We start from the raw sequence: 24,435 nt of genomic DNA on the forward strand, positions 1-24,435 counted from the left end.
GGTTGAATACTGTAACCTCCGTTAACAAACATGTTAATGTGAACCATGTTCAGTATGTAGATTTACATCAAGGTAATGTTATAATATATAGATCATCTAGAAATAATTAGTTCAGACTCATTAGAAAGAAAAATGTCCTTTGTCATGTCTTTGTGACCGGGCCTTGGCGCCCCAGTTTGTCACGCACTATCATGAAATCATACATTATTTAATCATTTGAAATGTGATGGATTTTTGTGATATCACGTGTACCAAGGGCTTTCAGACAAATTGAATTCTGCCTCCAAACATGCTTTATTGGATGAATTAGGGTTCTAAATAACCCCATGACGTGGACTCTCATAAATGGTGTGTAGGCTTGGTTGGGTAACTGGATTATCCATTATCTGCTCCTCCGCCCCGCACGGCCCAGATGAGCTGTGTCTCGTGACAAAGTCAACTTGGTTTGGCAGACCTGACTGTTGATGGCTGCCGTTAGCCTGGGTTACCTTGACATGAATTTATTTACGTTTCTGGTGCAAGATTAGAGAGATTACTTGTTTTATTTCCCCCAACAAATATGTATTGATTTCAAATGCAGAGAAGCTGGTCCAGTTTTGTCCAATCCCATGATGTAATTGTTATCAAACAGGATGTCATTTAACACAGAGCACCTAATGTTACCCAGCAGCACAGGTCCTTTTATTGGTGAACACTATTAATAAAACACCAGAAGGCAACTGGTCTTCATTCCATCTTTGTCAGGCGGCAAAGTCCCCACAACAAAATGGCATTTCAGTTCATAATTGCTTGACCCTTCATTCTACATGTCAGCCAAAGAGCAGCAGAAAATACAAATGCAAAATAATGGGAAATGAGGAACTGTCTTTCAGGGAAGGCTGAGCATGTTAGTGCGTTGTTCTAGACTTATGCATTTTTGAAGTAGATGAAAACATTTGTTTTCATTTCATTTTTTGTCTGAGCCTATTATATAACATTAGATATGTTAATGGTTGAATTGGACATTTTTGTATTGAACCGCCAAAGATTAGCTGTTTAAAAGCTGCACATGGAGGATTTTGATTTATGTGATCATCTGATATTTAGATTTACACTGTTCTGTTTGGTAGATCCTCCTGCAACTCATGCCCACTCCATTTTCCCCTTTTCAATCCTATGTTTGTCGTGATTGATAACACTGTTACTTCAGTGCCATCAAGTATGAATGATGAACATCTCGATGAGGAGGATAGAGGGAGGCTGGGCCAATTATCTTATTGTTTAACCCACTCAAGGTAGAAGCCCATCAATCTGAAACCACTTGCTCTAATGACTCATGTTCAGCCTTTATAAAAGTGTAATTGCCTCGAATAATTAAGACTGAAGGGAAAGACATGCGTGATGTTACTAAAAGGGGAACAAATTACCTGTCTGGAGGAGAAGTGTATGCAGGGAGGGACTATGGATTAAAGTAACTATTCTGATTATATAAATGCAAAAAGAGAGGCACTAACACAATATTGTTTTAATAGCATCTCATAAGAACAGTTAGATGTTCGATGTTTTTTCACTTTTCTCTCCCTGAGCTGCTGTGTTTGGGCATTACCTTGCCACCTTTGGGTGCACGCCTGCACGGGGCTGCTCGGTGTCAACAGGAAGTACCACCTGATACAAGGGGGGCGTGTCAAATAATCCACGCACTCGGTTCCGTCACCTCCACAGATACCTGTCCTACTTAGACTCTCCGGCGATGCCAAAAAGAGTGAAGTCAGTCTAAGGTAAATGTAATTTATAGAAATAAAACGAACCTGTGCCATTTTTAACCACTATCCTATTTCCCGTCAGACTGCGCGTTTGCAATGTCAGAGACGAGGAGAGATTATGAGGGTTTAAATGTTGACGTTAAGGGATTAGGGAAACTGTAACAGACGCACAATGACATAGGCAATGTTTTTTGCAGTGATGTCAGCGGTGTAACCTGAATAAACCTGTAAAGCATCCTGCAGGAGAAGGTGAGGAAGTTGTAGACACTGCAAACACCGTCATACTTTCAGCCGGTAGGCTACGTGCTTTTCTTCAGCTGCAGAGATTTTGCGCAGAAACAAACGTTACGCAGTTATATTCAGTCTTGCAGAGGTTTTAGCATAAATAGAATATGCTACATGCTGCATCAATCAGAGGAAATCCCATACAAATTGCAAACGGAATTTCAAGTCCTCGTACAGTGCCTCATTTTATGTTCATAAAATCCATTACTAATTCAGATGGTTTGGGATAAATCATCAAACCGAGTCGTGCACACATTGTCTGAGTTCTTATAAATGATTGACAATCAAAATACCGAGATGTTTCATTGTTTATCTCTAACCTCTTTTACTTTCTTTCTAGTCATGAGTCAGTTTCGGGCGTTAGCGGGTGTGCTGAGGGGAGGGCGTGCTGGGGGGAGTCAGTGGCTGCGAGCCTGTGGAGGGGCCCCGGTCAGGCGCTGGGTCGACCCCCGGAGAGGCTGCTCCTCCGGGGCCGCGCCGGTCCTCTCAACGGTGGCCGGTAGCTCCAGCTATATGGAGGAGATGTACATTGCCTGGCTGGAGGATCATAAAAATGTCCATGAGGTAACATTTGCAACACTTATTTCCAAATGTTTTGATAACAAATATTATATTAAGTTCTCTGGCCTTTAATGGAAATTTGGAAAGGGATAATGTCCAGCTGGTCCAGCACTGGAAATCGAGTTGGTGTAGCAGCTAAAGTTCAATTAACAACTGTCAACATTGATCTTGAAGAAGGACATTTAATAAATATATGCTGTAGCTGCAATGTCTAGCCTTTCACTGTCCTGTCGTCCCCTAAACTAGTAGTCAGGGATACTTTTGGTCCATGTTGTTGATGGACATTCTTGCTGGGTCTGTCTTTCTCTGTCTTCTAGTCCTGGGACGCCTTCTTCAGTAACATCCACGCCTCCAGTCCACCTGGCGAGGCGGGTGAGAGACGCCCCTCCGCTCTGCTCGAGGGCCGAGTGCTGTCCCACTCAGCAAACATGGCCCAGAAAGTGGTGGAAGACCACCTGGCCGTGCACACTCTCATTAGAGCCTATCAGGTACTCCCACCATACTGTCCAGCTGTGACACACACACACACACACACACACACACACACACACACACACACACACACACACACACACACACACACACACACACACACACACACACACACACACACACACACACACACACACACACACACACACACACACACACACACACACACACACACACACACACACACACACACACACCAACTATCAGTTTGTAATGTGGATTGATGTTATTCACAAATTAAAGGATTAATCACATATCTCTCAGGCATCCATTTAATTTTAATGCAATGTCTGTGTACAGAATTAAGATGTCATCAACCTCGAGCCACAACTGACTATTTGTATCTTCGACATGTGTGTGAAAAATACATCAAACAAAATTCTCTTGACTCGCTAAAACAGATGCAACTGGCAATGAAAGCTGTTTATACTGCGTGTCCTCGTATTAAAAGGAATATACAATTTGTTTGTCGCTGCACGAGGTTATGCAAATTGCAAGATTAAGTCCAACCTACTTACCCTTGCTGTTACTTGAAAACTGGAAATATCAAAGAGACTACTTAAACAAAACAGGTGCTAACATTTCCCCTTGCCCTTAAATTAATTCGAGGAACTATCCGAGGGATTTATTAAATTCTGTCTTTTGGCAAAGGTGTCAATTTTATTCCCAGCGTGTTGCAATCCGTGTGTGTGTGTGTGTGTGTGTGTGTGTGTGTGTGTGTGTGTGCGCGCACGCGTGTGTGTGTGCGCAAAGACATAAAAGCACTCCCATGGGGCCCTGTTCTCAGAGAGGTTGACCTATAACTGAGTGTTAGCTTATTCTCCAGCTGTTCACACTCAGCCCCTTGCCAAATCTTGTGTTTCCTACCTGTCACTTTCTCTTGTTTACCTGATTCTTCTAACCCCTTTCTTTTTTATTCACATATGTGTCTGTCTCACCGTGTAGATTCGTGGTCACCATGTTGCGCAGTTAGACCCTTTGGGAATCCTAGATGCTGATTTGGACCACTTTGTTCCATCCGACTTGATCACCACCATCGATAAATTAGGTGAGCCTTAAAACCTGTGCGATCATCCCAAACACATCACACTTCACTAACGACTACAAACTTTTAATTGTGATGTCTTGAGTCCATAATCGTCATGGCTCTCAATTATTTAAATAGTGTCACGTCTATAGGCACCATTAAACCAAATATATTTCAGTAATGCATATCAAAATACAATGACTTTCATCTAATTGCCAGGACTACTATAATTATGCATTTACTTTTTTTAGACTTATAGAATATGTATATTCCTCCTTATTTTACCCCCGTCCCAACAAAAGGAATATGGAGTTTACCCATGGGCAATAAATGCTGATTAGGTTCCTAATAGAAGTACTGCCTTCTTATTACCTAAAAGATTCTTGTCATGCTTATTCTTTCATCATAAACATATGTTTTTCTCATTGGTGGGTTTACTTCAACTGCTAGATTTGTCTCATAATGAAAATATCTGTTATGTATTTTTCCTGCGCTTTATTTTTATAAACTGTATTTATCCCTTTGAGGGTTCACATAACATACATATATATATATATATATATATATATATATATACACACATTATTCACACAGGTTTGCATTATTTATCAGACCCAAGATTGTAAGTGGTATTTCAGCATAAAAGGCACGTTCTCCGCCGAGTCTGTATACGAGTTGTTTGGCTTAATGCTGTTATTAATCTCAGAACAAGCCATTGTCATTCTCCATTTCATTTAGTGGACTGAGCATTGGAAAATGCGGAACAGCCACAGAAAACGATCGAAGTGTACAGTCATAGCGAGTAAAGAGGAGACAGAGAGACGTTGTTGGCTGCTGTTATCAGTGATCAGTGCGTGTCAGGACATAGCGTTGCATTATGTATTGTCACAAGGGCTATAGCTCCCTAATGAAAGCTAATGACAGCTTCCATGGCCCCTTATTTGGTCAGCTGATAGGACAAGAGTCTATTCTTGGCCCCCTTTGTCTTAGCTGTGTTTCTAATATGATTTGCACCTGTCTCCTCTTATGTTGCTTGAGATCTTGAGCTTGACCAGCTCTCTCAGGTGGGCTTTGCATATGAAACTTCTGCGGGGCCATCAATACTGAAGCTGTATCTCTACATATCCTGTTAGTGTACTTACAACAATGCATCCTTTTTATGAACCAAACCTTATTCTTCACAGTTTTTTGCCATCAAATCCAAATTTGCTTATATCCAACCTAAAGTTAATTGAATGTTTACATTTCCAGGAGGCACTATTGACCTACTCACTAAAAAAGCAGGCAATAATTCTTCTCATAATCAATTAATCTGTCGGATACTCATTTTTCAATCAATGCATTAATAATTTAGTCTAAAATGTCAGAAAGTTGTTAAGAATTAACATAATCATTTCCCATTGCCCAAAGTGATGTCTAAAGATTGCCTGTTTTGCCGACCAATAGTTCAAAACCAATTCCTGCCAATTCTCACTCACACATAATAAAACAGATAATCATAATTGTTTGGTGACTTATTTGATTAGTGATATTAGTTATTTGAGAATACAATTTAATTATTTTTAGTATTTTTGATGCCTTCACATGATATCAGAGGACAATGCTTAGTCCTGTTTCTAAAGTCTTGAACAAACCTGTGTTTCCTGTGGTGTTATCGTAGGTTTCTACGGTCTTGATGAGTCTGACTTGGACAGGAGCTTTCAGCTGCCCTCCACCACCTTCATCGGAGGAGAAGATACCACTCTTCCTCTAAGAGAAATCATACGCAGACTTGAAGTAATACATCTGTACATGTGTCTAATGATTTGAAAAAGCCATAACACTGCACCACAATTTATGTTTTGTATGTCTTTTGTATCAGGCATCCTACTGTGGTCACATAGGGATAGAATTTATGTTCATCAACAACGTGGACCAGTGTCAGTGGATCCGTCAGAAATTTGAGTCCCCGGGAATACTGAAGTTCACTAAACTTGAGAAGAGGACTTTGCTAGCCCGCCTGATCAGATCCACACGGTCAGCAATGAATTAACATGTACTGACTTGTGGTGACAGCACTATATTTCACTTTTAGTTATAGCTCACATCAGAGCCTCGCAAACATAAACTCTTACACATGCATACTGTATATTTAAAAAGATAAACAGCCTATCCTTCATATGAGCTAATTTTCATCTTTGATAAACGATCTTAGAAATCATTTGTCTATTGTTGGTGTGCATGTTCTTTGCACTGTTATAATTCCTAATTAACACACACACACACACACACACACACACACACACACACACACACACACACACACACACACACACACACACACACACACACACACACACACACACACACACACACACACACACACACACACACACACTGGTACTGACTAACATTTGCAAAATGCTTGGGAACATCTTTTTTTAAAGTGCTGTAATGGTGCTTTAGTGATCATTATTATCAGCTGGTTAAGTGTAATTCTGTATTATCATCAGCTGTGTAAAACAAATCCCATGAGTGCTACATGTGGACTTCTTTTTGTTTAAAGGTTTGAGGACTTCCTGGCAAGAAAATGGTCTTCAGAGAAGCGTTTTGGTCTGGAGGGCTGTGAAGTGCTCATCCCGGCTCTAAAATCCATGATTGACACGTCGAGCTCTGCCGGCATCGACAGTGTGATCATGGGGATGCCTCATCGGTACTACCGTCTTTTACATATGTCCTCACCTCTCAGCTCAATATATGCAAACAGCTGATTCTTTTCCCTCCATGTCTGATATAGGGGTCGACTGAATGTGTTGGCCAATGTGATTCGTAAGGAACTGGATCAGATCTTCTGTCAGTTCGACCCCAAGTTAGAGGCATCTGATGAGGTGAGGGAACTGCGGATGTGTGAGAAAGTATCAGAGGAAAGGCCGTAAGAGATGCTGTACAACTAATGCTTTAATCTTTTCACCTTTTAGGGGTCAGGGGATGTGAAATACCACCTTGGGATGTACCACGAGAGGATTAACCGTGAGACAGATAAGAACATCACACTGTCACTCATGGCAAACCCCTCCCACCTGGAGGCCGTGGATCCTGTGGTTCAGGGCAAAGCCAAAGCCGAGCAGTTCTACAGAGGAGACACTCAGGGGAAGAAGGCAAGCTGTCTGGTACCAGGTGCACACTAGCTCATTATGTGGCTTTTTCTATAAATGATGATGTGATTTTTCCAGGTGATGTCCATCTTGATCCACGGTGATGCTGCTTTTGCTGGACAAGGAGTTGTTTATGAGACGTTCCACCTGAGCGAGCTACCCTCCTACACCACACATGGTACAATCCATGTGGTGGTCAACAACCAGGTATTGGAGAGTTGATGTCACCACAACATTGGACATGACACATTTACCATTTACCATTTGCCAGGATCAGGGCTGCCCCTGGCCAACTTGTGGCCCCACGTGAACTTGTGTCTTATTGTTTTACACAATTAATACTTTATTTATTAATTAAGAAAACTGACAACATTATTTATAAAATATTTAGCTTTACATTTGTTAAAGAGTTTTCTTTTTAACTTTTTAGGTGTTTAACGATAGATCAACGACCAATCATCGATTATTTTTACATACTTTAAAACATGTCTCAAAGGGAATTATCCAATGTTACACATACAATTAAGACACATTTTGTGCAACTGAAAATCATTAAGATCATATTTTAAGTTATTCTAGACCAAATGATATCAAATTTGGCATGTGATTGTTTTTCTCTCAGATTGGCTTCACCACAGACCCTCGAATGGCCCGCTCCTCGCCCTACCCCACCGACGTGGCTCGGGTTGTCAATGCTCCCATCTTCCATGTGAATGCTGATGACCCCGAGGCTGTCATGTATGTGTGCCGGGTGGCTGCAGAGTGGAGGGCCACCTTCAACAAAGATGTCGTCATTGACCTGGTTAGTCACAGCCGAGTCTTAAAGCGGCAGTTCACCCCAAATTAAAACAAAAATAATTACTCTTGCCTGCCCTGCTATGTATATATAGAATGTTTTGGCCTGAGTTGCCAGGTGTTGGTGATATCGGCCATAGAGATGTCTGCCTTCTTGGAAATAGATGGCAATAGTCTTAGGTGCCGAAAAGGGCCAAAAATATACATGTGAAAAATTCAAAATAAACGTCCTATTCCAAAAAACATGACCTAATTACTTAAGATAATCCACAGACCTTGTTGTGAGAAGTTTCATGTAGGAAATATTTTCTTTGAACTGCACTTCAAAAACCAGCAAGGTCTGTGGATCATTTTGAGTATCTTGGTCAGGAGTTCTCTTATTTTTCCAATGTTCTAAATGTTTTAGCACTTTGAGCATCACAAGCCCAGTGCCATTTTGTTCCAGAGAAGGTTCTAGAGAAGGAGGACATCTCTACGGCTAATATCTATGTATTCATCATTTTATTTATGAATAAATTAAGCAATTTGTACATTGAACTACAGGTAAGAGAATAAATAAGTGTTTTTGGGTTGAGTTGTCCATTTAAAAGACTCTCAGGAAACACCATTTTGAATACACACTTCGACGTGACTTCTGTGTGTATTTACAGGTTTGTTACAGGCGATTTGGACATAACGAGATGGACGAGCCCATGTTCACTCAGCCACTGATGTACAAACAGATCCGTCGGCAGGAGCATGTGCTGAAAAAGTACTCTGACCGGCTCATTGCGGAGGGAGTGGTGACTCTGCAAGAATATGAGGTTTGTGATCTAATGCTGTTTGTTCTTGTTAAATACTGTATATTGGAAGCTGCTACTGTATGCTGTTTTATTTGGTATCGCCATCCGCTGGAGGATGTGCATTAAATCACACTATGATATTACTTTAGCCTTCGAGTAAATATGTTGCGCCAGCACTGCTGTGTTTGAGTTTCAATTTACTGCCTCAGTTCAATCACTGAGCCTCACAATCCCTCACATAGAGTATATATTGCTCAATGAAGTTGAAGTATACCTCAGATTTCGGCGCCATTCGGAATTGCTCAGGTTCTTCATCCAAAACAGACATTTTGATTGTAACATTTTTATACCACATGTCAGAAATTTCTCCCGGCTTTTGATGGACATTGTTTTCTGTTGTGTGGCTGCAGTATGGACTCTCACAAAAGCCTCATTTGTAATATAGCAAGGCAGAACCATTACTGCTGGAGGAGACTCTCGTTCTCTAATACCTTTCTTTCCCTGTAACAAAACAGTATTGGTTAGTTAGCTGTAGTCCTTTATTTGTACAAAACAAACTTTGGGTCATTTAATATGTGGTGGTTTTTATTTTTCCTCTTGCACATTACCAAATGTGGTTGCAGGAAGAAGTTGCTAAATATGACAAGATATGTGAAGAGGCATACGCCAGCTCCAAGGATGAAAAGATTTTACAAATCCGACACTGGCTCGACTCCCCGTGGCCAGGTACATGGTTTGCAATCCAGTCATTTAAGTTGAAAAATATTTTAATTCCCTTTTTCTGTGAATACTTTCTGTTCCTACTGGAGTGCAGCTGTCTTTCTTTCTCTGTAGATTTCTTCACAGCAGAAGGAGAGCCCAAGAGCATGAGCAGCGTCCCCACAGGACTAAAGGAGGAGGTCTTGCAGCACATTGGCCAGACAGCCAGCTCTGTGCCCCTGGATGACTTTCAGATCCATCCTGGTCAGTTGAGTGGATTTGAAGTTGATTTGTGCATGAGAATAGAGCAGAGTTACGGGCTTGTTGTCACAGTAATGCTGGTGATAGTAGTCCTACACAATGACACAAGAGCACACATTACCATAGCTTATAGTATACATGCTGCTGAATGATTTTCAGAACACATAAACCTAAATGTCACAATTATATTTGTTGTCTACAGGGATGATATTTAGTCTATTAAAGCAGTAAACACATCATTTTCTAACAGCAGCTGTTTGTCCTGCACAGCTGATTTGGTGCACACTATAACAATTAGGATTGCCACGAGGGTTATTAACAACATAGTATTTAAGTCCATTGAGTTTTACACTCCCATCCCCAGTGCTTCTAAGATATCACTTCATTTCATTTCATTTCAAACCTTTATTTATACAGATAAATCCCATTGAGATCATTGATCTCTTTTTCAAGGGAGACCTGCTCAAGTAGTTCCACATGAAACATAAAAACATAAACAGAACAACAAAAGGACATCATACAGCATCATTTACATAATTATCCACATAAACAGGTACCAATAGCTTCCGATTGAGTAGCATCCAACCGAGCTTTAAAAACATTTAGTGGCACCAGATTGTTCAGTTTCCGTTTAATGTGCAGACTATTCCAAGACAGAGGAGCTGCGCATCTAAAAGCTGTCTTCCCTAAGACAGTCCTAGCAGTTGGCACATTTAATAAAACCACAGCATTCGATCTCAGGCAGTAGCCACTTACAATTTTACGTGAGATCAGGGAGCAGATATAAGATGGAAGTTTCCCTAACATGGCTTTGTATATACAAATGTACCAGTGACTGAGCCTCCGTACAGTTAGTGAAAGCAAACCAGCCCTTGCATACAGGGTACAGTGATGGGTTAATGCTTTACAGTTTGTCACAAATCTCAGTGCACTGTGATACGCAGCATCTAACTTGAGCAGGCAATTGGCAGGTGCATTCATATACATCAAATCACCATAGTCCAGCACAGGTAAAAAGGTCACAGTGACTAGCCTTTTCCTGGCCTCAAGCGAGAAACAGGACTTGTTCCTGTAGAAGAACCCTAGCCTAACCCTCAGCTTTTTAAGCAGGTTATTGACATGAAGTTTAAAAGTGAGACAATCATCAAGCCAGATACCAAGGTATTTGTAACAGGTAACCACTTCAAGTTCTCATTCATAACACTCCGTTCGATGTCTCACTATGGGATGCGCCTCATCGCGGAGCAAACAGAAGCATCAATCTCATTACGCCAATCCTGATTGGCTGGTGATCTTGACGTCATCGTCAGGGAATTCACCCCCTCTTCTCGCTTCAGAGCACATCTCTACAGTAGCCGGGCAAGCTTAACTGTCCACAGACTGAACCCAAATACCCATTTCGGTCGACGGGCGCTCGCCGGCTACTCCTTCTGCTTCTCAGGAAGACGGTATTACTAACGCAGTTAGTATTAAAATCGACCTCGCCCTTCTCTTCCCCGGAAAGTAAGGTAGGTCTGATTTTTTAAGCTAGCAGCACACCTGTTGCTAGCTCGCTCCCTCTCTATCGACACCACGGTAGCGAGGACGTTTTTTCTTTTTTCTTCTCCACGGAGGAAGAAAGGATTAAAGGAGCATACTGTCACACCAGTCAGTATTCTCCGGGAATAAAAGACCCACACCGTCCTTTTCTCCGGATTAAGGACAGGGTGGTAACATCTTTTTCTCCCATCCTATCTGTCGAGAGCGGGCCCTCTCCATGCCAGGAGGCGAACAAGATGGACACCCCTCTCCCTCACACCAGAGGAGTCAGGAACTCGGTGGCTCGACTCTGCGGCTGCGGGTTGAAGATCTCGGGCGCAGACACACACCAGGTCTGCTCGTCCTGCCTCGGGCTGGAACACGCCCGAGGCACTATCGACAACCCCGGCTCGTGCGGACATTGTGTCCATTTCACCGTAAAGAGCCTCCGCCGACGGTTAGCACGACAAGCTAGCCTGTCGGAGCAGGACCCCCCCATGTCCACTGACCCGCCGGCCGGCAGTCAAGACACGGGGGCGTCCGCCACAGAGAGTGTCGGTCTGGGGCTCATTATCTGCGATGGCCACAGAACCGGAATCCCGCACCCTGGCAGGCCGGGACCCGGTGACGGCAAGACACGCGGGAACGGGTCCCCACGCTTTACCAAGCTGGGGCTCCCGGTTAGACCTCACCATGGTCTCACCCGCGGAGGATGTCCTCGAGCTGGACTACGAGGAGGACGAAGAAGAGGACGCCTTGGCGTTCCTCCTGTCCGAGTCGGATTAACAGGAAGAGGACATCTTCATGTCATCGGCTCAGGCTGCAAAGCCTGGAGCGAGGGCTGCTCTCCCGGGCGATAGCACACCAGCTTCGCCCGGTCTGAGCATGGACCTGCAGGCCGTGTGTAAACGCGCTGCGGCCAGACTCGACGTCCCGTGGCCTGAAATGGCCAAGGAGACCTCCAGGTCCTGCTACGAGGGGAAACATTTTCCCCAAGCAGCGCGGACAAAGAGGCAACTCCTCCCGGTCTTCCCGGAGATGTTGGATGAAGTGTCGGTCTCGTGGAGAGACCGGCCCTTCAGCAACAAGGTCCCAATCCAGGGTGCCTCCTCCCTAGACTGTGATGGAATGGAGAAGCTCGGCCTGCTCCGCATACCGCCCATGGAACCGCTGGTAGCGGCCCGTCACCAAGCAAGAACCCCACGCTGCCAGCAAATTCGGACCGATTTCAGTCGACAATGACTGAAAAGTCCTACAAAGCTGCAGCGTTGTCCGCCAGGACCCTGAATGTGTCCTCGCTGCTAACCGCCTACCAAGCGGAGCTCTGCGAGGACCTGTCGGGTAACCCGGGGGCAGCCACTCTGGACGAGATGGCAGCGGTCATGGACATTTGTTTCCGTGTCCAATGCTGCGCCGTCCAGGCCACCGGCAAGGCAATGGGGATCATGGTGGTGCAGGAAAGAGCGAGATGGCTCAACCTCACCAACCTCCCTGACCGGGAAAAGGAGGATGTGCTGGATATGCCCATCGTTCCCGAGGGAATTTTCGGCTCCGCTCTTGCCTCCATGCAAAGGAGGTGTGAGACGAAGAAGAAGGAGGACGAGGCACTCCACCTCTGCCTCCCTCGAAGGGTCCAGCCGCTGCCTTCGCAGCAGCAGTCCTTTGCCCAAGCTGCCTCGAACTCTGCTCGGTTTAAAGCACCGAAGACGCAGAGGTCGCAGCCCACCCCGAGTCCCCAGCCCAGGCTGGAGACAAGGGCAAGTTGGCCGAGAAAATCTCCGGTTCCGGCTGCAGCTCAGGCGCAGCCAACCCAGAATTTCGGCCAGCAGTCGAGGAAGAAGAAGCGAGCGGTGTGACAGCCCCTCCTTCTCCCCTCTGTGACAGAGCTGGAAGTTCACGGTTCCCCAGCTCTGAATGTGTTCCCGCCGCCTCGAGAGATGCCTCAACACCATCCTCAAGTCCGCACAAACACATGTCACACATTGGTTGATTCTTCTGTTATAAAACATTTGCCGCTGACGCATCCAGGCTTCAGGCCGAGGGCGCAGCTAAAAAAAAATGAAAAGAAAATCAATAAAACCAATAAACAGCCCGTCAACTGTTCCCCTTTTGAGAGCAGCTACGGCATCTCTCAAAAGGCGGATTATAGGCGGGTCTGTGAAGGCACCACCGCCACGCGCATGCGCAGTGCCGGCTGGGGCTTTAAGGGCACCACCGTCACGCGCATGCACAGTGCCGGCTGGGGTTGTGAAGGCACCACCGTCACACGCATGCGCAGTGTCAGTTGGGTATTGTCGAAAAGGGGCACCACTGTGTTCAGACACTAGAGGGCCCCATAACACAACAAATAGAGACTCAGAGGGGAAGAGCCGTGACATCTCCACTGGCTCTAAGAAGCACGCAGTGGAAGATGCTCACATCATCTACTTGGGTTTTCAAGACAGTAACACGGGGCTACAGACTCCAATTCGCTGTCACCCCCCCTCGCTTCTCGGGCATTCTGCACTCGCAGGCCCGAGGAGAGTCAGCCCTCATTCTGGAGAAAGAGATTCTCTTACTCCTAGAAAAGAGGGCTATATCTATTGTATCCGCCGAGCAGAGTCAGGGCGGCTTCTATTCCAAGTACTTCCTCGTTCCCAAACGGGGAGGGAACGGAATTCGGCCAATACTTGATTTGAGGGCTCTGAACAATTATCTAAAAATATATAAGTTCAGAATGCTCACTCACACATCTCTGCTGCGGCTCGTGCGACAAAACGACTGGTTTACATCAGTCGACCTGAAAGATGCGTATTTTAACATCCCAGTATATTACCCACACAGGAAATATCTGAGATTTGCATTCGAGTACTCGCCTTCGGTCTGTCTCTCAGTCCAAGGGTGTTAGTACGATGTACGGAAGCCGCGATAGCCCCGTTAAGACAACAGGGTATTCGCCTGGCGACCTACCTAGACGACTGGCTGCTTCTCGCACAGTCGGAGCAGGAGGCTGTTATGCAGACAAATGTCCTCGTAAAGCACCTGCTCAACCTGGGTTTCATAATAAATACAGAGAAGAGCATGTTGTGCCCCGCGGGTTTACGCCTGAACTCGGTGCCCTTTTCAGCTCGCTTGTCAGCGGAAAGAGTGAAAGCTTTCAGAGCTTGTCTTGCTCATTTCCAGCTGCGCAAACATGTTCTCTTCAGATCATGCCTGCGATTGCTGGGGCTCATGGCGTCAGCCATCCTGGTCGTAAGACTGGGACGCTTACACATGAGGGAGTTTCAGCGCTGGGTGGCCGCCCTAAAACTAAAAGTGATGGTTACTGGTCACTGCGCCACTGGCTGCACCCGACTTTTCTAGTACGAGGTGTGCCTATGGGTGCTGTCCTTTCACGGAAAGTGGTCACCACGGACGCATGTTTGACAGGTTGGGGAGGTATTTATGAAGGTCGCCCGGTGATGGGTCTCTGGAGCAGAGACCTCCAGCGGGCGCACATAAATTGCCTGGAGCTTTTAGCGGTGTTTCTCACCCTAAGACGCTTTCTGCCTTTCCTCAGGGGAAATCACGTCCTCGTGAGGACAGACAATACGACCACAATATCGTATATTAACCGCCAAGGGGGTTTGTGTTCTCTCCAGTTACACACACTGGCGCGCAAACTTATCCTATGGAGCGATAGACGTCTCCTCTCTCTGAGAGCGACGCACGTACCAGGAGTGATGAACCTCGGGGCAGATCTACTGTCCAGAGGTGCACCACTATATGCAGACTGGACTCTACATCCAAGGATTGTGAGCCAGCTGTGGGAGCTGTGCTGCACAGTACATCACGGTATCATCCGCATAAAAATGTAACGTAGCTTCATCCACATTTTCACCTAAACTATTGATGTAGATGGAGAATAAAAGTGGACCTAAAACAGAACCTTGTGCAATGTTCAACCACTCAGAAGACAGCCCATCAAAATGAGCACATTGGGACCTTTCAGAGAGGTAGTTCACAAACCACCCCACTGCATGGCTGGACATGCCTATACTGGCTAGCCTCTGCTTTAAAATGTGATGATCGACGGTGTCAAACGCTTTTGAAAGATCAATAAATAGAGCTGCACAACTCTGCTTATTATTTAAAATACTCGCCATATCATTTACCACTTTCATCGTGGCAGTGATGGTGCGATGTTGCTTTCTGAAGCCTGACTGATGTTTAGACAGGATGTCATTTGTACATAAAAACACCTTTACCTGTTCACTCACTAAGCGTTCAAGAACCTTAGCCAGAACTGACAACTTAGAGATTGGCCTATAGTTATTTAATAAGGTGGCCTCCCCTCCTTTTAGCAAAGGCAGGACATACGCTGACTTCCACAATTTTGGAATTGTGTTAGTGCTGAGGGAGAGGTTAAAAAGAGTAGTGAGAGGTGGAGCAATACAATCTGCAGCTATCTTTAAAAAGAAAGGTTCTACGTTGTCCGGGCCAGCCGGTTTCTTAGGATCTAACTTGGTTAAAGCTTCACGAACAACATCAACAGTAAAAGGGGTAAAACTAAAAGGGTTTTCCAACACACGTTGTTCAGAGTCACAGACTGTAGTGTTCACAGAAGCAGAGTTAGTGACAGAATCAAATAGAGAACCACAGGACACAAAATGCTCATTAATGCAATTTAGCATAGTAGCCCTGTCCGATATAGTGCCAGATGCTGTGGTAATGCACGGAGGTAGCTCATTACGGATATCGCCGGTGGATAACGATTTAATGGCTTTCCAAAATGTTCCAGGATTTTTCAGATTCTTTGTGGTTATTGACAGATAGTACTTTGATTTAGCACTTTTGATTTGGGATGTGAAGCTATTCCTTAGCTGCCTAAAACGCAGCCATTCCACCTCTGAGCCTGATTGCCTATAGCCTTTGCCCAGGCCTTGTTTCTCTCATGAAGGAGACTGGACAGATTAGCAGAAAACCAAGGATTGTCTCGTCCCTTTACTCTAAATGTACGCAGGGGTGCATGTCTATCAATGATCTCCATAAAACCAAGATAAAAATAAGACCATGCGGTTTCTACATCAGCACACGGATCGATTTGACCCCAATCAAAATCAAAAAACCCTGCTCCACAAAATGTTTTTTGTCTCTCTTAATGATAATGTGAGGTTTAACCTTTTGGACCTTAGTGTCCCTAATTGTGGCTACAACACAGTGATCACTCAGATCATTTGCAAATACTCCCACAGATGAATATTTATGGGGAACATTAGTTAAAATTAGATCAATTAGGGAGGATTTATTAGGGGACTTAATATTTGGGCGAGTAGGACTGTCCACAATCTGAGTAACATTTAAAGAGATACAAAGGTTTTTAAAATCCTCTGACACTGCAGTTAACCAGTCCCAGTTAAAATCTCCAAGTAGCACTATTTCCTTGTAGTCTAGTTGTGATAAAAGATTTGCTAGTGAAGACAAGGAGTCTTTGACAGCTGAGGGGGGTCTGTAACAACTATTTAACACTATTTGTGTTGTTGTGTGTGTTTTCCCCAGGATTGTCTCGTATCCTGCGTGGTCGAGCTGACCTGGTGAAGAACCGGCAGATGGACTGGGCTCTAGGAGAATACATGGCCTTTGGTTCCCTTCTCAAAGATGGCATCCATGTTCGACTCAGTGGGCAGGATGTAGAGCGAGGCACCTTTAGGTGAGTCCATGTAAACACAACTAAAAGTAAATGGGGCATCTAAAAAGCATATTTTTAAAACAATCTTGTATTAATGCTCTCAAAGGAGCTCTTTCTTTAACCACAGTGTAGTATCAAGTAGTAGTTTTAAATATGCATCTATTTAGTGAGGAGCATTTTAAGAATATTGATTTTGACATTTTCCTTTTTATAGCTTGAGTCTTTATTAGTCGGACCTCCACTCAATGAATGAACTCACCTACTGGGTTTTTCATGTCACAAATTAGCTTTATTTTTCCTCATAATTATCCTATTGGGGCTAATCATATTAAAATGCTAATCATCTTTTAACTTAATCATACTGATATAAAAACACAGTATCTTTTCACAGTAACATGTCGTGTGTCCAAATTCGACATTTTTTAATTCCTTTTACATACTGTTTCTATATTGTGATATACAGTTAATATCTTTATAAAACATCTTATATCTCATCATTTTAATTGATGTTGCCCATGAATGTAATATTTCAAAATCTATTTCGGCCATTTGTTGAGTCTGTCAGCAGATCTGACCTCAGATAAGGTTAGGTAGGAAACAGTCACTTAACGATAGTGAATTAAGTAATTGGGGGGTGGGCGTGGCACAGGGAGTCTGACAGACCGAAGACGTCAGCGCGGTCTCCTGGGAACTGTGAAGCCCACATGGTGTTGTCATGGTTTGGAGGGACGAGTGACACATGAACAAAACCAGCTCACCCTTTTGCTGTGCCTGTCTCATCTGTCCCCTATCATTTCTCCACCAGCCCATCTTTACTGACACCAGCCCCCTCCCTCTTTGCCCACAACGACAAACAGTATATCACACTAACTAACCAGAGGCTACAGGGCTTTTTATTTTGCCTCACATTTACCACTGACATGCACTCCTACCAATCTGCTGTACCCTTCAGCGGGTTAATTTGGCTGGCTGAAAGAAAATGACAGAAATCAAACACTACATCCACCTTGCCCTACCCTCATTTTATTATTTGTGTTTCTCATTATACTTCCGCTATACTCCCTTTACCAGCCCCATTTTCTTCCCACCTACTTTATTTTTTTTATCCCCCACCACTCTGTTCCCTTCACAGTTCTTAGGAGCTGAGCATATTGGCATGTTACAGTCGAGTGGTCCTGCTTGCATTTCTGTGATGTACGTAGCATCGTGCGCTAATGGATTCAGTCGTCGTGTTTGGGTGGCGTTGCGCTGCGTCGTGCACCCCTTTCCTTGCCTAATGGGGCCCCCAGGCAGAGGATGTATGTGTGTTTTTGTGTGTGAAACGAATAGTAATATAAAGGTGGGACGGCAGTCGATGAGGCAATCCCAAAGAAAGACCTCATTCTTGTGAGGTTTTTGGTTCCTCTTTGGTTTATGTTTGTGTGGTTCAAGAAAATGAAACGTGAACTAGTGTGTAACCTGAATTAATGCTGAATGCTCTGGATTGTATTCGTTCATCAAAGGATGTCTTTAAGTATATACGAATGTGGGGCAAGTATACAAAAAAAACAGTTGCCATACATTATGCCCTCATTAGTTCTTAATTATGGATCATATTATTCAAAGGAATCAAATCATGAGTGTTTGATTCTTACATGTATGTCAATGTTGTTGGTACCGTCAGAGCCTCATTTCCAAGACCAACGGAAGACCTACGGAAATCAGTAGACCAAAAGTTGAGATGTGGGCTTTAGATTGCTCAAACCAGGTGTACATTAATTAAGGCATTAGAAATCAGGGCTCTGGAGAACATTCGATCCACTGAGGCTGCACTAGAGCAACACAATAAGCAGGCCGATGTGTGCAGCAAAGCTTTAATACCTGACCCTGAGCTGTCAAGCAATTCTGACTGGGGCTTGGTGAAGGAAGCAAAAAGAATGGCAGCCAATGAAGATGTATTTACATTTACATACATTTTAATTGACCAGGTGTGCCATTTTTATACCTACGGAACAAATAAAAAAAGAGTTTCCAACTGAACAGTTTTAAGCAAATACTGAAGAAGGTTACCTGCTTTAGTAATACAATACACAATACCTTCCATATACTAGCTTATCTTTTCTACTTCTAGTCTTCTAGTTGGTAAGATATCACATTTTAAGATAATGATCAATAGATTTCCTGCGGTTCTTCCACCTGACTGTTACATAACCGCTCAAAGTGTGTGTGTGTGTGTGTGTGTGTGTGTGTGTGTGTGTGTGTGTGTGTGTGTGTGTGTGTGTGTGTGTGTGTGTGTGTGTGTGTGTGTGTGTGTGTGTGTGTGTGTGTGTGTGTGTGTGTGTGTGTGTGTGTGTGTGTGTGTGTGTGTGTGTGTGTGTGTGTGTGTGTGTGTGTGTGTGTGTGTGTGTGTGTGTGTGTGTGTGTGTGTGTGTGTGTGTGTGTGTGTGTGTGTGTGTGTGTGTGTGTGTGTGTGTGTGTGTGTGTGTGTGTGTGTGTGTGTGTGTGTGTGTGTGTGTGTGTGTGTGTGTGTGTGTGTGTGTGTGTGTGTGTGTGTGTGTGTGTGTGTGTGTGTGTCATTAAAGTGATGTTAAAGGGGTTTAAGTGATTGTCTGTTCGTGCTGGTTTGGAAGGCTGATTCCTGCACTAGGAGCGAGGAGACTGCTAGAGCTTGTTAATGCTTGCCTCTTTGCTCCCATCAACTCTTGTTGGGCCTCATACTGACTGAAGATGAGAAGAGAGGAGAGCACTCTTCATGCAGAGCCTTTATGGGCCGGAACAAAGGCTCCAGTGTGTATTCTACTGTATAAAAGAGATCCCTTTTTAAACTGGTGTTTTCAAGAGTCAATACTGATTTGCTTTGCTCAGATTACACAACACACCCTACACGAACTCTTCTCACATACAGTAACAACCTTAGGACATATAAATACATTAAGGAAGAATAGTAAATAATTAAAGTAAGCATTCCCATGGGATGCTATCAGTACCACACCAGCTATACGCACACAAGAGACCTTTAAAGTATCAAACAGACAGTAATAATAGCAGCACATTAATGAGTAATGAACGTCCTCTGGGTAAATGCTGTTGCAAAACATGGCTGATCTGGTACTGATACTTATTCGTCTTAAATGAAGGGATGAAGTTAACAATGAAAAGCAGGGTTAGAGAAGTCAGTTGCGAAGAGTATTGGGTCCCTTCTCTTGTTAAATTGTTCCCTTTGTTTGACTAAACATAAAATAAAAAATAACAGTCAAATTATGAGACTGACAATTAGGGCTGCACGCTATTGGAAAAAACTGACATTGTGATTTCCCCCCCCCCCCTGCGATATACACTGAACAAAAATATTAATGCAACACTTTTGTTTTTGCTCCCATTTTTCATGAGATGAACTCAAAGATCTAAAACATTTTCTATATACACAAAATAACCATTTCTCAAATATTGTTCACAAATCTGAAAAAATGTGTGATAGTGAGCACTTCTCCTTTGCCGAGATAATCCATCCCACCTCACAGGTGTGGCATATCAAGATGCTGATTAGACAGCATGATTATTGCACAGGTGTGCCTTAGGCTGGCCACAATAAAAGGCCACTCTGAAACGTGCAGTTTTGCTTTATTGGGGGGGTCCGAAAACCAGTCAGTATCTGGTGTGACCACCATTTGCCTCATGCAGTGCAACACATCTCCTTCGAGTTGATCAGGTTGTTTATTGTGGCCTGTGGAATGTTGGTCCACTCCTCTTCAATGGCTGTGCCAAGTTGCTGGATATTGGCAAGAACTGGAACACGCTGTCGTATACGCCGATCCAGAGCATCCCAAACATGCTCAATGGGTGACATGTCCGGTGAGTATGCTGGCCATGCAAGAACTGGGATGTTTTCAGCCTCCAGGAATTGTGTACAGATCATTGCAACATGGGGCCGTGCATTATCATGCTGCAACATGAGGTGATGGTCGTGGATGAATGGCACAACAATGGGCCTCAGGATCTCGTCACGGTATCTCTGTGCATTCACAATGCCATCAATAAAATGCACCTGTGTTCGTCGTCCATAACATACGCCTGCCCATTCCATAACCCCACCACCACCATGGGCCACTCGATTCACAACATTGACATCAGAAAACCGCTCACCCACACTACGCCACACACGCTGTCTGCCATCTGCCCTGAACAGTGAAAACCGGGATTCATCCAGGAAGAGAACACCTCTCCCCCCAAGATTTCGAACCGGAGTCAGGTCGAGACCCCAATGAGGACGACGAGCATGCAGATGAGCTTCCCTGAGACGGTTTCTGACAGTTTGTGCAGAAATTCTTTGGTTATGCAAACCGATTGTTGCAGCAGCTGTCCGAGTGGCTGGTCTCAGACGATCTTGGAGGTGAACATGCTGGATGTGGAGGTCCTGGGCTGGTGTGGTTACACGTGGTCTGCGGTTGTAAGGCCGGTTGGATGTACTTCCAAATTCTCTGAAACGCCTTTGGAGACGGCTTATGGTAGAGAAATGAACATTCAATTCACGGGCAACAGCTCTGGTGGACATTCCTGCTGTCAGCATGCCAATTGCACGCTCCCTCAAAACTTGCGACGTCTGTGGCATGGTGCTGTGTGATAAAACTGAACATTTTAGAGTGGCCTTTTATTGTGGCCAGCCTAAGGCACACCTGTGCAGGAATCATGCAGTCTAATCAGCATCTTGATATGCCACACCTGTGAGGTGGGATGGATTATCTCGGCAAAGGAGAAGTGCTCACTATCACAGATTATTTCAGATTTGTGAACAATATTTGAGAGAAATGGTTATTTTGTGTATATAGAAAATGTTTTAGATCTTTGAGTTCATCTCATGAAAAATGGGAGCAAAAACAAAAGTATTGCATTTATATTTTTGTTCAGTGTATATTGCGATATGAAAACATACAGGAATTGAAGAAAATACCGTTTTCTTTTGTTTTTTTCCGCAAACCATCCTTTCTTGAACTTTAATGCTATACAATTGGTATTTTTTTGACTATATTTAACCGGATGAAGGATTTTAGTCACGGACGTCTGGATCTTAAGTTATCAGAGCAACACGCTGAGCTAGCTTGGTTAGCAGCGCCGAACTGCCTTGGAGAAACACATGAAACTGATTGTGGTTTTGCTGTGCATGTCACTCACTCAAGTACCCCTGACATGAGAGCCGCGCAAGTTTTCTTTTTGTAGCAAGCAGCAAAATAATTGTAACATGACGTGTTTGAGTTAATTTGCCTTCTTAATATCAAGCAAGTCCTAAAGATTTTTAAGAAATATATATATATTAGAATTTTTTTTTAAATCGCATGTCCACACGATGTGAATATCGCGCATACGCATATCGCAATTATCGTCACGACACGATATATCGTGCAGCCCTACTGACAATCAAAACAAATAGAGTAGTTTTAGTGAAGGATAACATCTTAATCATGTTATTGTGAGCATCGCAGCTCAAATAATTGCTGTGTCTAAGTACGGTTGCGTGGCGGCTATAGTCTTGTTCCTAAACGCCTCTTTCAGTAGTGCCTCTGCCTCTCTTATGTTTTGCAGTCACCGTCATCATGTTCTCCATGACCAAGAGGTGGACAAACGTATCTGTGTTCCCATGAACCACCTGTGGGCCGACCAGGCTCCCTACACGGTCTGCAACAGCTCCTTATCCGAGTACGGAGTGCTAGGTAAGACTGAAGCCGACTCCTGCACAGTATGCTTAGATCACCAGTCATGTTGTAGCTTCATGCAATGTTGGCTGTGACTTCAGGCTTTGAGCTTGGCTTTGCCATGGCCAGTCCGAATGCTCTGATCCTCTGGGAGGCCCAGTTTGGAGACTTCAACAACACAGCCCAGTGCATCATTGACCAGTTCATCAGCCCGGGCCAGGCCAAGTGGGTCCGCAACAATGGTATTGTCCTACTGCTGCCACATGGGATGGAGGGAATGGTGAGAAGGGAAAATAAACCAACATTTTTCTATTATAAGTATTGGTAGGGTTCCTCTTCAATTTTTCTTCTCTTCTGTCCTCAGGGCCCAGAACATTCATCAGCTCGACCTGAACGCTTCCTACAAATGAGTAATGATGATCCTGATCACTTCCCTGTATGTACAATTAACATCAGGGTGCAATTGGTTACCAAGAACATTATGACATAATGCTGAAACTCTAAGCCGCCTAATAGTTTCCTGTTTCAGTGGCTATCCTGATCTCATGACCACTTAAGGGATAGCTTAGGCTCTTCATTATTGCCTCAAAATAGTTGCTATTCAGCAGTAAGTGAGGCCCAGAGGATGCCCTGGCATGAAGGAGCATTACAGGAGGGGATCACAGGCGGCTGTATCAGCAGAAGCTCACCAGATTCATCTCCAAATGGGATATTGATCAAACTATTAGTGGGAGCATACTAAGGGATTAACTTTGTGGGTGAGAGTGTGTGACTGTGAGAGAGATACAGTGCGCTGATGTGATGTATCTCTTGCCTAATTATGAGAAAAAACATTACAGCGAACCACACTATACAAATTTCATTTTAATTCCTGTGGAAGTAAAATTTCAATTTTCAGAATCAATAATGTGTATAAATCCTCGGTTATTATTTTTCTTTCTTTTCTTTCAAACGCAGGAGTTCAGTGGAGATTTTGAGGTCCAGCAGCTGTACGACTGTAACTGGATCGTGGTCAACTGCTCCACGCCTGCAAACTACTGTCACGTGCTCAGACGTCAGATTCTGCTGCCATTCAGAAAACCGGTAAAGTGTAACATCGTCTTTGTCTATATTTAGTGTGTGTCTTAACCAGCTCCAGTTTGTTCTGTCTTGAAATAATTGAATATACATTTGGAATTTTGCATTGATTGCATTTAAGTCACTCAGTGTGAAAAGTCCAGATGGTCCATTGACGATGCATTACTGTCATTAGAAGACATTTCCTAAGTGGCATTTAAATATTTAGCTTGCTTTGTATTGATCTCTGTGGATAACAGTTTGTCATATTTATAATTGGTACACAATCAAATAACACTAAAGGCTTAAACTGGGATTATGTCTTCAGGTTTGTTCATTGCTTCATCATGAGAGAAAAAGCTGTCCAATTAACTATGTTGTGATACAATGCTGTCTCACAATTATGATTCAAAAAATAATCTGTTTGCGGAAAGATGACAACCTTTGAAAAAATGTCCCTACTCATTTACAGCACCAATAAAGCTCTTATTGAAATGTACAAGTAGAATAGAATAGAATAGAATTCCTTTATTGTCATCGCACCAGGTACAACGAAATTTAAAAAAGCAATCCTCACAGTGCATTTCCACATAAAACGAATAAATATATATCTATATAAACATATAAACATATACACATTAAACATGCTCACACATCCATACCAACATGCATACATGCCCGCACATTATTTAAATACAATTTACAATATAAAAAAACACAGGGATGATATTTTGCATCTCTGATGTCGATCAGTTAATAAGTTAATACAA

At 43.7% G+C, this 24,435-nt stretch overlaps 1 protein-coding gene across 2 annotated transcripts in view; it reads left to right on the forward strand.

Moving 5' to 3' along the window:
- The first annotated feature begins 1,655 nt into the window (after window positions 1-1,655).
- The window catches only part of ogdhl (oxoglutarate dehydrogenase L), a 28,066-nt gene continuing 5,286 nt past the window's right edge, over window positions 1,656-24,435 (forward strand). Inside the window, exons 1-20 of one of the 2 annotated variants that reach the window (XM_034100968.2) lie at window positions 1,684-1,757; window positions 1,940-1,991; window positions 2,368-2,591; window positions 2,906-3,076; window positions 4,026-4,128; window positions 5,768-5,883; window positions 5,969-6,123; window positions 6,653-6,799; window positions 6,884-6,974; window positions 7,065-7,244; window positions 7,320-7,448; window positions 7,864-8,043; window positions 8,687-8,839; window positions 9,442-9,544; window positions 9,653-9,781; window positions 16,814-16,964; window positions 22,500-22,627; window positions 22,711-22,889; window positions 22,974-23,045; window positions 23,567-23,692. In XM_034100968.2, the coding sequence (XP_033956859.1) occupies window positions 2,370-2,591; window positions 2,906-3,076; window positions 4,026-4,128; window positions 5,768-5,883; window positions 5,969-6,123; window positions 6,653-6,799; window positions 6,884-6,974; window positions 7,065-7,244; window positions 7,320-7,448; window positions 7,864-8,043; window positions 8,687-8,839; window positions 9,442-9,544; window positions 9,653-9,781; window positions 16,814-16,964; window positions 22,500-22,627; window positions 22,711-22,889; window positions 22,974-23,045; window positions 23,567-23,692 (2,535 nt within the window). In that variant the 5' untranslated portion in view covers window positions 1,684-1,757; window positions 1,940-1,991; window positions 2,368-2,369. Of the gene's footprint in view, window positions 1,758-1,939; window positions 1,992-2,367; window positions 2,592-2,905; window positions 3,077-4,025; window positions 4,129-5,767; window positions 5,884-5,968; window positions 6,124-6,652; window positions 6,800-6,883; window positions 6,975-7,064; window positions 7,245-7,319; window positions 7,449-7,863; window positions 8,044-8,686; window positions 8,840-9,441; window positions 9,545-9,652; window positions 9,782-16,813; window positions 16,965-22,499; window positions 22,628-22,710; window positions 22,890-22,973; window positions 23,046-23,566; window positions 23,693-24,435 lie in introns of both variants that reach the window. The other variant, XM_034100966.2, reaches the window with a different exon arrangement.

The sequence above is a fragment of the Pseudochaenichthys georgianus genome, chromosome 15 (genome assembly GCF_902827115.2).
Source record: "Pseudochaenichthys georgianus chromosome 15, fPseGeo1.2, whole genome shotgun sequence".
Lineage (NCBI taxonomy): Eukaryota > Metazoa > Chordata > Actinopteri > Perciformes > Channichthyidae > Pseudochaenichthys > Pseudochaenichthys georgianus.